Source organism: Aristolochia californica, unplaced genomic scaffold (assembly GCF_029961685.1).
Source record: "Aristolochia californica isolate CCGP_79_NKW_82.1479 unplaced genomic scaffold, dmAriCali1.0.hap1 SCAF_6, whole genome shotgun sequence".
In the NCBI taxonomy this organism is placed as follows: Eukaryota; Viridiplantae; Streptophyta; class Magnoliopsida; order Piperales; family Aristolochiaceae; genus Aristolochia; species Aristolochia californica.
The window spans coordinates 40,683,959-40,700,500 of record NW_027182257.1 but is presented as its reverse complement, the minus strand read 5'-3'; the positions used below and the strand labels follow the sequence as shown (position 1 = coordinate 40,700,500).

At 40.6% G+C, this 16,542-nt stretch overlaps 2 protein-coding genes across 3 annotated transcripts; one reads left to right on the top strand and one right to left on the bottom strand.

The window, feature by feature from the left end:
• The first annotated feature begins 3,453 nt into the window (after positions 1–3,453).
• LOC137934764 (autophagy-related protein 13a-like) lies at positions 3,454–8,351 on the top strand. The gene is made up of 3 exons (XM_068779287.1): positions 3,454–5,271; positions 5,358–5,539; positions 7,702–8,351. The coding sequence occupies exons 1-3, from the start codon at positions 3,913–3,915 to the stop codon at positions 8,015–8,017; spliced, it is 1,857 nt and encodes a 618-aa protein (XP_068635388.1). The 5' UTR covers positions 3,454–3,912; the 3' UTR covers positions 8,018–8,351.
• Positions 8,352–9,143: 792 nt separating this feature from the next.
• LOC137967084 (actin-7-like) lies at positions 9,144–13,217 on the bottom strand. 2 transcript variants are annotated; one of them, XM_068813509.1, is made up of 5 exons: positions 13,111–13,217; positions 11,571–11,644; positions 11,075–11,468; positions 10,118–10,731; positions 9,144–9,449 (listed from the first exon to the last, which is right to left on the bottom strand). In XM_068813509.1, the coding sequence occupies exons 2-5, from the start codon at positions 11,628–11,630 to the stop codon at positions 9,384–9,386; spliced, it is 1,134 nt and encodes a 377-aa protein (XP_068669610.1). In that variant the 5' UTR covers positions 11,631–11,644; positions 13,111–13,217; the 3' UTR covers positions 9,144–9,383. The 2 variants fall into 2 exon arrangements, with proteins under 2 accessions (XP_068669610.1, XP_068669609.1); XM_068813508.1 differs by having other exon boundaries at positions 13,116–13,217.
• Between the last annotated feature and the right edge of the window lie 3,325 nt (positions 13,218–16,542).

The following is a 16,542-nucleotide window of genomic DNA, read 5'->3' as shown; positions in this document are numbered from 1 at the left end:
TGAAAGACTCGGAGATAAAGAATGCAATAAAGTTTTGTTACCTGTAAGATGCTCGGAGGCTCCTGAATCAATTATCTAGGATGAAGATGAGGTAGATAGCATACCTGAAGCAGTAGTGGCAGCAGTAGTTGTAGAGGGACTAGGAGAAGACCCTAGCATAGTCTTCATTTTATGAAATAGTTCATACTCTTCATCAGTAATAATCTTCTGTGCAGCTGATGTTGTGGGATGGTCTTCTTGTGCATCAATAATAAGGACGTGATTCGCCCTTGTCGATTCTGACTTGTCATTAGCCTTTTAGCATATTTCTTTATAGTGGCCATAATTGTCACAGTAAGTGCATGCCCTGTAACAATATTGATCTATAGTATGGCCAAGAAATTTACAATGAGTACACTTAATATCATTTGTTCTGCCAGCACTATTCCTTCCACCTCTTCCTCTGCCCCCTCTATAACCTCTTCCTCGGCCTCGACCGCGGTCAGAGGATGATCCTCTATGATCATAATACATAGCTGATGACACATCAGTAGTGGAGGAAGAAGTGTCTGGAATACAAAGTAATGTTGTACACACATCTTCAAACTTTGGGACAGCAGAAGCATTCAATAGTTGACTCTTGGCAATCTCAAGATGAGGTTTAACATTAGCAAGACAAATAGCAGTAATTAATGCCTCCTTTTGATTATCTTGGATAGAATTATCAGTGGTGGATGACTGAGCTAACTTCCACTCTTGAAGAAAGCCTTTAAACCATGCCAATTACTCATGAATATTTTCTCCTTGTTTACTATTCAACAATCTCTGGAAAATATCATATGGTCTATGCTATTAGGGCATGAATATAGATTAGTACATGTCTCCTAAATTTGTTTAGCAGTGTCAAGATGAATAACATTACTAGAGACATGTTCTTCCATGCTATTTATTAGCCAACCAAGTCCCAAAGTATCATTCTTCAGCCATTTCATATAAAATATATCATCTTCATCAATAGGTGGTCCTCGGGTAGTGAGGTGACCAAGTAGGTCTTTGGTTATGAGAAACCTCCTAACCCAAGTGGACCAATTCATAAAAATTGATACCCCACATAAGGGTATGGTGGTGATTCTCAGTATATTACCTTTGATGTTCATATTATCATCAGCCATGATAGACTCTTCTTAAAAAAACTTCAAATAATAACACCAAGTAACACTTCATCAATCAACTCGGTATATGTAAATATAGCATCGATGCTAAATTATATATTTTTTCTTTCAAAAACCACTCATAAGAGGCTCAATAGCAATATTCTATATCAGGGAACTCTTATTCCACGGAGAAAAAAAAATCAATAATTTGAGTATGGACTGGTCTCAGCAAACAAAATTTCCAAACCGATAAAAATGTTTTGATAACTCCTAGATAAAGGGGCATGCATATCCATAACATAATAAGATGAAAAAATTCACTTATTTGTCCTTGAATCATCATCTAAATTCGAGAACCAGTAGTATAAAAAAATATATTTTTGAACACTTATCTCTCGCTAGTGTTCTTCCTTCATATAAAAACCTTCTTTGAGTGGTGTTGATCATCACTTCTCTAGAACATTCCTTTGTTGATGGATCCTAAATATGTTGCTCTGATACCATGTTAACCGAGCTCCAAGCTCTTCGAGCCTTTTGTAGCCAAAATACTAGCCCTTCCGAAACCAACTCATTTGCACGTGACGAATCTTCACACCCACATACTTCTCGTTCTAATAATATAAATGACCATTCCCATCAATACCTCAAGTTGTCCTTCCCAAAGTTTAACGGAGACGACCCCACTGGATGGATTTACAAGGCAGAACAATACTTTGAATTCAAAAACATTGCACCAGAACTACAAGTTCAGCTAGCCTCCTTCCATTTAGAAGGCATCGCCCTGCAATGGCACAGATGGTTGATGAAATTTTGCGGACCATTCACATGGGATGAGTTCACCAAGGTTATGCAACTTCGATTTGGTCCAACCGACAGTGAGGACCCGTCAGAAGATTTGAATCACCTTAAACAAACCACAACCGTAACAGTTTATCAAGAAGTTTTTGAAAGGCTTTCCCACCGAGTGGACGACCTGCCGAAAGGTTCCTAATTGGTTGTTTTATTGCAATACTCTGAGACGACATTCGCATAAATGTTAAAATTAAACAACCTAGAACCTTGGCAGATATAATAGGAGTGACTCGGCTAATTGAGGAACGCAACTAGCTGCAGAGGAGCTCAACCGACAATTTCGTTCACAACCAATTTTTGCAACACCAACGGCCTCGTTAAACCCAACAATTGGTGTGCTAGGACCTCGACCAACCCAGCGCATAAACCAAAGCTCCAATACTCAACCAGCAACTTTTCGCCGAATCACCAACCTAGAGGCATGTGAACGTCGAGTGAAGGGGTTATGCTATTATTGTGACGAGAAGTTCGTTCCAGGCCATCGTTGCGAACGACCGCAATTATTTATGATAGAAGATTCACCCCATACGGACATCAAGGATGTTGAGGGCGATCACCCAGAACTAGAACCTCATGAAGCTTGCCCCACGTTTCTTTGGTCCCTACAAAGTCATTGAGAAGGTTGGTCCGGTGGCTTAAGCAGTGGAGAGAATGAGTGGTGTTTCATCCTTGAGGACAAGGATTCTTAAGCGGTGGGGAATGATATGGCCACTTCACATGCACCAATCTATGAAGACCACGAAGGGTAGTGGCAAGATGGAAACATGGTTTGTTCAGTTGTGTGTTTAGTTATTTTACCTGTTAGTTGTATGACTATATATAGCCTGACTGAATTCAATAAAGGATACAATTTAATTCTCAAACAATTTCTCCTTACCACTATATCTTCCTTATCCTAAATTCTTAGTATCATAGACAGGGTGAGAGACAGAGATCCAAGATAGGTCAGGTAAGTGCCATTCCTGGCAGTCCGTCCTTTACGACGTCGTCAATGTAGACAAGAAATTCTTTTCTGGATTTTGGGATGAGTTCGGTTGTATGGGCCTTTGTAGAATGTTCCAATGTCCATCCGACATCTCTATCAAAGCCCACAACAACATAAAACAATCACCAATCATCGTAGAAGGTGGAACCCACAGAAGATCATTTTCTCTCCATCTGAGATGTGCTTGCGTCCCAAGTTTCGCCCACCGCACCTCTCGGACGGACGCACGGCCAGGCTTGCTGGCACAGTCGCACACCCTTTACTCTTTTCTTCTGCTCGCTCCACAGTCGATTTGATTTACTCGATCATGGCCGCCTCCGACGTAATCACGTAAAACAAATATTTTTTTTTCGAATAAAGAAACAAGTCCGCAGTGCGCACCTTTAGAAAATAAATCCATCGTATCTTTCTTGGTCTCTTCTACATTAAGAAGAGAGAGGCCTCTCCTTTCCCGTACGTTTCTCCTTCTCTATGATTCGGCAGTTCTCCCTACGCTTCCTTGTTACTTAAAAAGGTAATCGCTTCTTCGGGGCACTTTTGCTGAATCTCAATGAATCTTCGGTCTTCCCGATAAATCAGTTTATTGGTCGTTTGTTACTTAATGGATAGAAATTGTTTAGTCTTGTGTACCTGCTTCTGTGCGATTTCTCTGCTATCTGGGGCTTCCTAGTGTTTTGGTAATTCATTCTGGGTATGAGACTTGGGTCTCGAAATGACCGGTCCGGATAAGGTTTTGCTACTCTGCTTAGATTTAACGGATTACCCTCGCAGTTTTTCGAAGTTGGATTGTGTTGGTCAAAAGCCGGCAGTTTTCATGCCTATGGCTCCATCCTCGTCGGGGCGCCGTCAGATATATAGATCTATCGTCAATGATGACGGGTTCCAATTTTAGTTGGAGTTTTATCTTTCTTCTTGCTGAGATTGTGGTTGAATAAGCGGCATATGGCGTTACAGGTTAATCCCCATTCAGAGTGCGCACGCACTGAGCAGATTATTTCACAGTTCCTTCTGAAAAGCTTGCACATAATTCTTGATTCAAGAATTCCCTCTTTTCATTCTAATGATAACACTGGGGATCCCGGCTCCGCGAGAAAGAGAGACAAATGGTTTAATTTGGCACTTGGGGATCCTCCTGCAGCTTTGGAAAATCTCAACTTTTGGCACCGAAACGTCGTGGATCCGATGATCATTGATGTGATACTCATCCATGAGACGATGAGTTCTAATGCAGCTGATGATCTCTACACTTCATCTCGTGCCCTTAAGGAGACCGTTGTAGAGAGATGGGTTGTCCAGTACGAGCCACTCAGAACGGCATCTCCATTTGGCGAGGGCTCAGCTGCCTACAAGAAAATGTACAAGAAGTCGATTATACTATTAAGATCTCTTTACTCGATGCTGAAGCTTTTACCGGCGTTTAGAGCTTTCAGACTTTTATCTTCTTCGAGCCAGACGTACAATTTTGATCTCAGTTACAAGGTTTCTTCCTTTAGTGAACCCTTCACTAGAGTTGAAGAGGAAAATATGAAGCTATATAATTTCGTCCCTGTAGAGACCCCATTTGGGCGGGTTTCTCTTTCTTTGACTTATCGTTCATCATTGTCGGATCTGAATTTGGAACATTCCAACTCGTTACCTGCCCAGATTATCACAGATTATGTGGGAAGCCCTGCGGCCGAGCCGATTAAGGTCTTTCCATCTAGTGAGAAAGGTCCTTACAGCACATCGTTTACTCTGAGAAGCTTTAGGTCCCCTTCTTCATCCCCATTTCAACGACCCCATAGTTGGAGCAGTGGACTGTACCGACCAGGACCTGCCACACACCAGACATACGGTTGCTCACCTCCCCCATATCTTACTCCCCCACCGCATTCAGATGTTCAGAGCTCACCTCCAGATCCATATGGGCAGAAGCTCCCGCATTACCGCCCAGTAAATCATAAAAAGGGCCTCAGTTTTGATGGACATAGGCTGTCACCTCCATTCTCTCCATCCCCATCCCCTTCCCCCTCTCCCCCAACCTACTTGTCAGGCAGTAACAACCCCATTCATTCTCGGTTGCGAGAGAGTGCTCCTGTCAGCATTCCACTTCCTTTATCAGGAAAGAACCATAGATATCTAACACCTAATTCTTCAGACCCAAATAAGCATTCTTTGCCACCTCCATCTCCAAGGAGCTTGAAGGCTGATTACTCGTCTGGTTCTCCATCTGAAAACAGATCTTTCAGAAAGTTGGATGGATTAAGAGGTGGAGACTCTTCCTCTGGGAGTGCAAACTTACGTGGGCATTCTGTCCACAAGGTATTACAAGCTTTAAGTGCTTAGGTTTATGGTATGTCTTCATGTTATGCTTCTGTGGATGTCTGTTTACAGTTACAACCTTGTAGGTGTCCAAGGATAGCAGAGATGACTCAGGGCGGTTCTCAGGGGTTGTGTCATCTAGTGGGTCACCCCATGTTGGATTTTCCAGGAGCTCCAGCAGGTTGTCCTTTCAGGATGATTTGGACGATTGTGAATTCCCATGCCCTTTTGCTGTAGATGACGTGGATAGTTCAGATACTCATACAAGGTATTATTTTCTGCTCACTCACTTCTCTCCATGAATGGCATCCCTTGTGCATACCTTCTACTGTGTTCATTCGTTTAAACAATTTGCAGAGTGAAGTACATTGCTAATTTTAATTGTTAGTTCTTGTTTTACCAATTCTATGGTGTTATGTGGCTTCTCTACTTTGTGTTGGTTAATGGCTGGAAAAGAGAGGACTCGGCTTTTAGAGGAATTACGGATGAACAAACATTTTTTCAAAAAGTAAAAAAAGTATGAACAAGCATTCCTTGTGCTATTTATCAAGACATGGGTGCTAGTTGGACTGAAAAAAAATGTATAGAAATAGTGAAGGTTATTCAACTTTGTTAGGCAGCTAAAAAAATGGCTAAGCCTACAGAGAACTTGAACAGCACAGGGAGTGGTAACCACTTTGTATGCTAATTCTTCACATTTGAGATTCTGGTTCTATATAATCCCGAGGGAAGCATAAATGCATTATCTCCTGAGTCAATTGATAGCTGTTACAACTGGTATGAATCTCCAGTTTCAAGAACTCATTGGCCATAATTTTTATATTGGGCTTCATGAAATTAGGGATCTGGTGAAGGATAACAGTGATGTTAGCTCTCTCTAATTTGGATAGTTAAGTAATCCTGCATCCTGAAATTCCTAATCTGAAACTGCTCCACTGTATGTGCTCAATAAGTGATAATATTATCTTCCGAAGAGTTGTTTATGTTAGGGAGATGTGAAATAGCATTTGTTACCCATGAACTGATTGGTTTCACTAGATGAGTCCTCAAGGATTTTATGCACAAGACTTGTTCAAAATAGAAACTGGTCTCTCTAAAATGTGCCTACAGTGACTGAAATTAAGAAGTGTTTGGGGAACTGTTGAAAATTTAAAATGGGCAATCTTGCAGTCACTTGAACATGTTCTATATGTTTGGCTGATGCCTAATGACATTAGATCATTCACTTGGAGTGTGTTTTGGTGAAAATTCTGTGTTTCCACATCTTGACTTCTAGGTATCTTGACTTCTAGGTGGAGGCCTTGATGAGAATTCATGAGCATAGAAGCCCTCTTGTCTCTATGCCTTGAATGTGTCCATGTCTCTTGCATGCGTGCTCATTTTATGCTAGTTATTTGAATGTGTGAATTAAATTGGTAGTGGATGAATAGTCCCACATTGGATGTAGGTTTGAATTGACCTTTGTTTATTAGTTAAGAAGTGAGATCTGAACTTGGCTTGTCATTTTTTTGGTTGGACCATGACTCAACTTTAATATGGTACAAGAGCAACCCTAGCAAATGTTTGTATGATCATTCTCTGTGTCTTAGACCAGGTTATTTATTTAGGCCTGGAAGGGAGAGTATTTGAGGTTGAAAGCCCTTTTTCTTCTCAAGGACCTGCAGATGTTTGTGTGCAAGTCTCGAGCTGGTTGTTTGAGTGACTCAAGCAGGTAGTGGGTGCATGGTCATAAATTTTTAGATTGGATTATTCTTGGCATGTTAGTTAATAAGTAGCAGCTTTCTAACTTCACTTGTGATTTGGAGAAGGGTCAGGACTCAACTTCAATTAGATGCACCAGTGAAAACGTTGGGCTAACTAGAGGAAGAGGGTATTGCTCAATATATGGATGCTTTGCATCTGTCTTTTCACAAATGTAAAATTTTATTTCAAGCCTGAACAGCGCTGGTCCTTATTCTACTTGTCAAATCATTTGTTTGCCAAGGAAAATCTCATTGCGTCAGCAGCTGCTCAGGCCCTGAAGATAATTAAGTAAAAATGCACCACCATAGTTGGTAGTAGAATCATGAAGTCCTGCTTTCTTCTGTGCACTGCAATGATCTCAAAGGCAATTTAATGGACAGGATGTTGAGCTCATTTATATATGGAATCGAGGAACAGTAGCTATGCTCTAATGTTCTAGAGATTAAAAAAAAAGGAATTTGTAGATATGGTAGAGTTTCTAGTGCATAACAACAGTATTGCATGTCTTATTTGTTTTTTGGTTAATACAAATAAACCAGTTGGCTATGTGGGCATGATGATCATCTTTCTTGCTACTCTTGAGTGGTTAAACTGTGATATTGTTTAAACTAACTTTGAGATGCCACTCCTGTATCATTTTTGCCCTGCTGTATGTTTTGAATTTCTTCCATCTTATGTGTTGAGCAGGACCATTAGTGGGAAAGAAGCTCCTGAATCCACCTCCACCCAAGCATTTGCCTCTCCTCGGACCTCACAAGATGCAGCAGTTGGCGTCCTTGTCCACATGCTGAGGACAGCACCTCCGCTACGTCAGGATCATAGCTACTTATCTCAATCTTCAAAATCTGAATTGGAGGGCCAAGTGGGGGCATCTGGATTCTTCTTGTCTAGAAAGACTTCGGATGCATTGGAGGAGCTTGGAAGTTACAGAAAGATGAAAGAAATGCTTCTTTCTCAGAGTGGAGCATCATTGCTAGGGTCACTAAAGGATAAAACAAAATAGTCATTGCTGATAATTTCTTCTGCAAATCCAGCCTAACTGATGAATTTGGTACTAAATTAAAACTACGTAACATTGGATTCATATCCTCGGTTTGCGACGAAGTTCACATGTATATAGCAAAACCGAAGGATTTGTGTCTTATTAACTTTGACTTTTACTAAACGTAATATTCAATTCCCAGGGCTAGGTAGTAAACTCTTTATTGCTAGCTCATGTCTGCTTGGCAGGGATGAGTGAAATTCTCCATATATGGCTCATGTTCATCACTTGATCATATACTGTCAGTAGTGTCCCTCCCTCATTGACCCTTAAATGGGAATGTAGCTACTTGCGAAATGAGATGAAGAAATGAAAAGAAAAATATAATTTTTTGCGTCTCCTCAAGTGGGCCATTTAATTGGCGTGTTTTGCTACTGGTAGGTGCACTCTTGGATAGAAATGGCTTCAAGATCAAGCTTGTGGTTTGTACGAGCACGATGTGATCAATCAACTACCCAAAAACATAATTAGAAAAGAGTTTATTTATTTATTATTATTATATGTAGTAAACATCACTTTATGAAATTTATTCAAATAAGAAGTAATAAAAAAATCAAGGCTATGGTTAATAATCCCAACCAAAAAATATCTGACTCGTCTTTGCTAGAGTTTTAAGACTTCTCTGATTGAAGAAAACGTCACCAGCTTACCGTCCTTGATCCTTCAAAACGAATTTCCATTACCAGAACGTGCAACGTGGAAGCCTTCAAATCCAAGTGTTTAAACATTTTGCCAGCTACTTAAAGAAGATAGACCAATTTTATCCCACAGAGTATTACCTTAACTTCAAGATGAAAGATAAGAGTTTTGGTGGAGCAACTAACATCAGCCTTCGGCTTATCCAGGAGAGTTAATTGGATGAAATGTTGTTCTTAAAAGCGTGGGTATTTCTTATTTTAGTGACATCCATCAACTTGTTCTGTCTGGCTTGGAAGCTTTCCTAATTTTTCATCTCACCCATGTTAAATGCTTAAACTACTTGCAATAACAGGTTAAGAGTTCAAGATGCAGAAGCCACAAGACAAAGAGTTAAAAAAACCATATTTGGGCAAATAAAGGCACGCGATGTACCAGCAACACCATCAAAATCATAATCTAGAGCTCCAGTAACTTTTAAGGAAATTGAAATAACAAAGCCTTCGGATTTTTGCAATCCGACCTACATATAGGTACACATACGCTACTTGATAAAAATATTTATATAAGGTAAGGGGCAAATGGAAAAAAAATAATCAAACAAAATGACAACCAAATCGACCGTTCCTCAACCAGACAAATATGAGATTACGGGAACCACAATCACAATCAAACAAAAAACCTCCAAAATCTAAAAGCACTTCCTGTGGACAATCGACGGGCCGGATTCGTCATACTCTCCCTTGGATATCCACATCTGCACACACAGATAAAACATAACAGTGTCACTCCCAACACAAATTATGAATTGCTGTTGTTATCATAATATAACAAAAACCGACTAAGTACATACAACACAGAGAGCCACTATGTGCCTAAAAGTAGCTCCGTTGCTACACATTTCGTATGAAGCTGCAAGCTTTAAATAAAAACCAAGGACTTGCTCGACAATAAACACTGGTATTAGCACATGGAATCACAAAGTAAGCGGTAGCTTAATCGCCCAGCTGCCTCATCCCTATCGCCCTATGTAACACAGACCCACGCTCAGATGAGGCATTCACCAGACTACTACAGGCTCTAACAACCACAGGTTTAGACAAGTAAAGATCAACTTTGAAACAGAAGATCAAAGAGTAGGCCATCGTGTCTGCATAATGGACTTCTGGTTGTTCGTGCATTGGGTGAGAATTGCTTGCCTAATGCTTAAAGGCCTTCCAATTAGTTCAAGCATGCAATGTTTCATTGGGAGCATGCTTTCCGAAGATGGCATGAATGTTATCACATAAGCCAGAGAGCCCATGGTTGTCAGTTTTTAAAATCCACATGCATGCCAAAACCCGTCCTATGTGCCATTTTGAAAGGGGTAAAAAGAAAAATATAATGTAGAATGTAAAAACAAAGAAATAAAAAGCTTTGACGTACCTGCTGGAAGGTGCTCAGAGAGGCCAAGATAGATCCTCCTATCCAAACACTGTACTTCCTCTCCGGTGGGGCTACCACCTTGATCTTCATGCTGCTTGGAGCAAGAGCAGTGATCTCCTTGCTCATTCGGTCAGCAATGCCAGGGAACATAGTAGAACCACCACTAAGAACAATGTTCCCATACAAATCCTTTCTGATATCAACATCGCACTTCATGATAGAATTATACGTGGTCTCATGAATTCCAGCAGCTTCCATCCCAATGAGAGAAGGCTGGAAGAGAACCTCTGGGCAACGGAACCTCTCTGCCCCAATTGTAATAACCTGACCATCAGGCAGCTCATAACTCTTCTCAATTGACGAGCTGCTCTTTGCTGTCTCCAACTCCTGTTCATAGTCAAGGGCCACATAAGCAAGTTTCTCTTTCATATCACGGACAATTTCCCGCTCAGCAGTGGTGGTGAATGAGTAACCTCTCTCCGTCAGAATCTTCATTAGGGCATCGGTCAGATCTCTTCCAGCAAGATCAAGACGAAGGATGGCATGGGGGAGAGCATAACCTTCATAGATGGGAACAGTGTGGCTGACACCATCACCAGAATCCAGCACAATACCTGAGGATAGGAAAGCCATAAAATTGACTCATTCAACAAGTGTTTATGTTGAAGACAAGTAAAGAGCAAATATCATACGCTGTAATTGCCAAACATGGCAAGCAAAGCACAAAAAAGTCTCAAAAGTGACTCAACACAAGAAAATTATATCCTACGGCTACTAAAATAAAATGTAATGGCTAGTGTATGGCTCCAAATATGAATGAAAAGTTCTCATGAACTTGAATTTGAGTGCACATACAAATAAAGATCCACACTCACATTCTATCACTTCACATGCAAATATATAAAAAAATTACACATGTACATAGTCAAATTTGGTGAAGATTATTTTTTAACTCACCTGTCGTACGCCCACTGGCATATAGAGACAGCACGGCTTGAATGGCAACATACATTGCTGGAACATTAAATGTTTCAAACATAATCTGGGTCATCTTCTCCCTGTTGGCCTTGGGGTTAAGAGGAGCTTCTGTCAATAGAACAGGGTGTTCTTCTGGAGCAACCCGAAGTTCATTGTAGAAGGTATGATGCCAAATTTTCTCCATGTCATCCCAGTTGCTCACAATTCCATGCTCAATGGGGTATTTCAGGGTGAGTATACCTCTCTTGGACTGGGCTTCATCACCGACATAGGCATCCTTTTGTCCCATACCAACCATAACACCCGTATGTCGAGGGCGTCCAACAATGCTGGGGAAGACAGCCCTTGGAGCATCATCTCCAGCAAATCCAGCCTATTGACAAAATAATAGTAACAATAACAATCTATGTAAGTATTCAAGGGTGACTAGGAAAAGGAAACAAGCATAATGCCCTGAAACAGTCAGTAGTCTCACCTTAACCATTCCAGTTCCATTGTCACAGACAAGGGGCTGAATGTCCTCAGAATCGGCCATGATTTATGCTTGGACTGCATATCATTTTTTAATCAGCTAAATTTTAGTCTATTCCAAGAGTAGGAATGACATCAATATCATTACACAAAGATCATCAAATATTTCAGAATTTGAAGATGAAAGGATACAAAAAACGTTTCGCAGAAAGAGGAGTCTCAAATTATAACTAAACTCACAATGAGGTTTGAAATGTAGTTGACAAGTTAAGACAAGAACCATAACAGAATTATTGACTAAAAGCAGACTGCAGTGGAGGCTTCAATTACCATTTATTTTCTGAAATTCTACCAACAGCAATAAAAACATTCCAAAAATGAATACCCAGGACCTATCTATGGCCCTACGATCTCAAACTGAGGACTTTCCCCTGTGGGATAAAACTCTTGATTCCAGTAGCATGCCATTTTCCCAGTTCCAGGGGGCACACAGAAAAATAAACCAGAAGCATCCTTCATTTAACACACTTGAAAAGAGTAAAAAATATCCACATTAAAAATTAGGTCATTAACCATCACATTCAGACAATAATTAAAATTTTGGAAAAATAAAATACAGTAAATAATTAGGGGAAAAAGCATGCCTGCGATTCTATCCTTGAAAGAGAAAATGTACACGCCATCAGTCATAGATATTTCAAAATGAATGTTTCAATGAAGACTTCTTTTCCTTCAATAAGACACCCCAACACGCTCATTGCCAACCAGGAGCAGATCAAATTGAAGAAAAATCCCACTACAAGCTATCCGCACTGACCACGCTAAATCAGTAAAATAAAACATGTAATGTGTGAAGCAGACGATTGAGTAGGAGAAGAACAACATAGACATCATTAAACTAGCTGATAGCGATAACACAAGAAAGAATCCTAAACGACAATCCAATTTCCATAACAGTGGGTTACAGACCATAAACATCGGGCAATAATTCATTACAAAAAGAAAAACGTCTAATCAGCTTTTTTAAAACATTAAATCAGGGATTACACTCGTAACTTAAGCAATGTGAGTAACTGCACCTAATGAGGTGACCAGTTCAATTGACCCAAAAGAAATAAGTCGTGCATAAGACCCCGATCACTGCGAACTGTTAAAATCACCGATCATGACAGCGGAAGAAAAATTAAAGGCAATTAGCAGATTTCAAAATTCAGCTCTAGTCTCGATCAGTCTCCGCAATCAAATAAAGCAAACCGTCCGGTACTTAAAGAAATAAAAAAATTCACACAAATGCAAGCATATTCCAAAAGATCGAGCAAGCGAAATCTTAGATATGTGGCACAACAACCACCTACAGATAGATCCGATCCACTCTTCGACTTTGGCAGAACAAGTATCTCTAAATCTACCTAAACCTAACCAGCTGAACCATTAAACCGACCTCGGGCAGACAAAGAGCAGCAGCAAAACTTATGACGGAAGAGCAAAAGATGGAGGAATTTCAAGTGGAGAAATTCAGATCAAGAAGAGGAAAAAGAGAATACCTTACCTTTAGAAGCGATCTACAACGACGGGGATTAAGGAGCCCTTTCTCCTTCGCTTTAGCGGAGAGAAGGGGACGAGACAAGGAGAGGGGAGAAAAGGGCGGAGAGGATGGGAAAGGCGAGATAGATACGGCTTACATAAGACTCAAACCCCGCCCAAATGAAACGCAAATGGAGACACAAATGAAACCGAAATGAAATGCGGTCCGGGAAAGCGTTCTGAGGGAATCATTTCTTTTCTCCCTTCCACGGGAAGTGCCCAAAAAGGAGTGGGACCCGTCCCAATCCGACGGCCGTTGTCATTTTTACTTCTTTTATCCATTTTCTCTCGCACCAATTGATCAACAAATGAAGTAAACGGAAAATTTTTAATGTACGAAACTGCCCTAATTAAACGATAAATAATTAGTTACTAATTCCAATTAAACGGGATTCTGGAGAAGATCCCACAGCGAGAGTCGTGCATTGGTCCCACAAAAGCGTCCCTGGGGTCTACAACCTTGACCAGTCAATCATTGTTCAATAGACCGGAAGCTTCCAAGTCCTCTCTTCAAGAAACCTCTTATCGATTAGGTTTAATTTTACCAAATTATGTCGTATATTAATGGGCCTGTGACTGGATCAAAGACAGGTAACATCACGTAGAAGGGAAGAAACTAGAAAGTAAAAAAATAAAAAATAAAAATTTGAGAATGATTTGTGTGACAGAAATCATGTGTATGTGGCTTCGACTATACTTCTGTGGACTTGGGCTTTTGCAACACCGTCGATCTGGGCCTTCAAGTGCAGCCGTGGAGAATGTTAGGCTGCGCGATAGGCACAAGGAGCTCCACGTGTTGTTTGTTGAAATGCCTGAGAGAGAGAGAGAGAGAGAGAGGGCCTTGATGGGGAAACGTGCCTTGTTTGGCGAAAAGGAGGCGCAGGGTGCTTACTTCCAGACATGCTAACACATTCTCTCGACGCGCTGATTCACGGGGGCACATGGGAGGCACGATTCAGGTTCCCACGCCTGGAGCTTGGCTTTCGGAACTTAAAATATTGTAGGGAAGATGATTCTGTAACAAGGGGGGAGGAGACTGTTGAAGTCGGAGATCCTTCTCATACTGAGATTTCCCTTGATGCAGGAAGCCCAGATGAAAACGGTTAAGCAGGGCGTCTCGATGTTGAACACGGTAAGTCGGTAACCGTCTGCTCTTTTTGCGGCGCAGCCATGGAAACTGGACTCTTTTGTGCCATCTCCAGTTCTCCTTTTGGTCGCTGCTTTTGCTAAAGTAAAAAGGCCCAATCGCCCTCAAAGATTACGGGGTGCGGAGGGGCCGTTTTTTTTTAAGTCGGAAGAGAGAGGGGACCGGGCAGCGTAGTCGCTTCTGTCTCTATCGTTTTCTTTTTCTTCTGTGAGCAACTGTTGTTATCAACTTAACATGGCGCTGGTATGATGTTGTCCCCTTTGATTTAATAATTTGCCTCTCTTTTTTTTTCTTCTAATGTGGATCTTGGGCTACGCCATTATTAAAATGTATCCTCTCTTTTCATGGCTTGGCTGAGGCATAGCAGATCCTGGTTGGCAAGTCGACAACTCACCTTACTTCAAGAATCACGGGGTCAGCTTAAAGGGTAAAGGGAAGAGAAATGAATAAACAAAAGAAAAAGAAGAAGAAGAAAGAAGAAGGAGAAGAAGAGGTAGGAGGCCCGGTACAGATGCAATTGATTTATCCCACCAACCATTTTTAAAATAATCGGTGTTGGATCATATTCATTTATGAAGACTGGCCACTAGGTAGATCCCAGTACAGATGCAATTGTTTTTCACTCTTTGGTAAAGAATTCATGAACTCTTTTGGTGGGTCAACAACGAGGGAAAGGATCCCCAACTATTTTGAAAGAGAAAGGAGCAGACAGCAGTCGCCTCCCTCTCCTCTTATAGTAGTTTGATGTATGAATTTATTGTTCAACTATGTTTCTCAGGTTTCGGAAAGAAAACAGAATGAAGGAGAAGAGGGGAGAAAATTTTATCGAACCTGTAACAACCTCTTCAATGGGAAGGGAATCAGGTTCAGGAAGGGGATTGGTTCATGACGAGGATGGGAGGTGGGGAAGGTGCCGGCCTCCTCGCCCACTTCTTTGCTTTCGAGTAGGGGAAATATTAGCCTATAACCCAATCCTAAGCAGGCAAGTTCATGTACAAAAACCATTGCAAATAGATGCTGTGCACAGAGAACCTAAAAGACACAAAGGCCTACCTAGTAGTTATACTAATTAGTTTTAGGATTCTTCTCAACGACATGCTTGGGTGCATTGAGAGGAGGTGGTTCAGAGCTAGCCTTCAAGACTGCTTCATTCTGCAACAAATAAACAAAACTAACTTGGAATGAACAGAAGAATGTTAGGCTTTAGTGCATTGATGAAAACTATTTGTAAAATTTTCAACCATCGCATGAGACTACATATTTTAATAAAAGAATCACTGCAAACTCACTCAAATCAGCATCTGTGGAGTGCTAATATTTGGTTCATTTAAGCAAATATTAACAGTTAGAAATCCATTTTGTAGAGAAATGTACCAGTTATCTGATCAACCAGACAGTAGCAAGATTTTTTGGTTTTATTTCAAGCATATGTGCAATGCATTATATCAAAAAGCTAAAAGCTTGCACATATACGTATCTGCCAGGTATGTCTCAAGAGCTTACAAAAACTCAAGGATTTTCGTGCTCCAGTTTCCACTTAAGAAGAGAGGAAATACCTTGTTTGGAAATTAGCATTGCTTACAAAATAACTCCCAGAATCTTTTTAGACGATCCAGACACCATGTCGAAAAGGTATTACCCATTTAGAGATATACAAAGAAGAGAATAAATAGCTTTCCAGTCTCATCCATTAATGCTTTACTAATTCCAACCCTGTCACTCCACATTCTCAGCCACAGCTTCAAATTTTAATGCCAGCATTGCCACAATATCTCACATCTTGACATAGATATTTCATAACAGTAAGACGCAACAAGAATCCACAGGCATTCACACCAGCAAAGTTTCCAAAATAAATCCTAGTCAAATAGTTACAGTGAACACAATAGCAGAAAGAAAACACAAATATTAGAAAAATAAAAACTCCAAAACTTTCATCAGAACCGTGAAAGACAAATTGTGTCCATGGATAGTGGAACAGCTAGACTAATCCACAAACCTGCCAGACTCTAAGTAGTCTCTTCTTGGCATTAGCCTTTCTGGTGGATGTCAGTTTTATTCTCTTCCAAACTAAGCCTCCAGAATCATGCTTCTTCACCATTGACAACCTTTATCTTTTTTTGAAAACATTTCCCACCAATGATCTCATAACTTTAAATATATTATATCTAAGGTAAGAAAGAGCTTTAGTTCAGACACATTCCATTCTTTAAGTGCGTACCTGAATATGAACTCCATACACACA

Excerpts from the sequence above, each read along its gene's own strand:
- LOC137967084 (XM_068813509.1), bottom strand. The coding sequence starts at position 11,630 with ATGGCCGATTCTGAGGACATTCAGCCCCTTGTCTGTGACAATGGAACT. Across the intron at positions 11,469-11,570 it reads ATGGAACTGGAATGGTTAAG|GCTGGATTTGCTGGAGATGA; the intron begins GTGAGACTACTG and ends TTTTGTCAATAG. Across the intron at positions 10,732-11,074 it reads TGCCAGTGGGCGTACGACAG|GTATTGTGCTGGATTCTGGT; the intron begins GTGAGTTAAAAA and ends TCCTATCCTCAG.
- LOC137934764 (XM_068779287.1), top strand. The coding sequence starts at position 3,913 with ATGGCGTTACAGGTTAATCCCCATTCAGAGTGCGCACGCACTGAGCAG. Across the intron at positions 5,272-5,357 it reads GTGGGCATTCTGTCCACAAG|GTGTCCAAGGATAGCAGAGA; the intron begins GTATTACAAGCT and ends ACAACCTTGTAG. Across the intron at positions 5,540-7,701 it reads AGTTCAGATACTCATACAAG|GACCATTAGTGGGAAAGAAG; the intron begins GTATTATTTTCT and ends TGTGTTGAGCAG.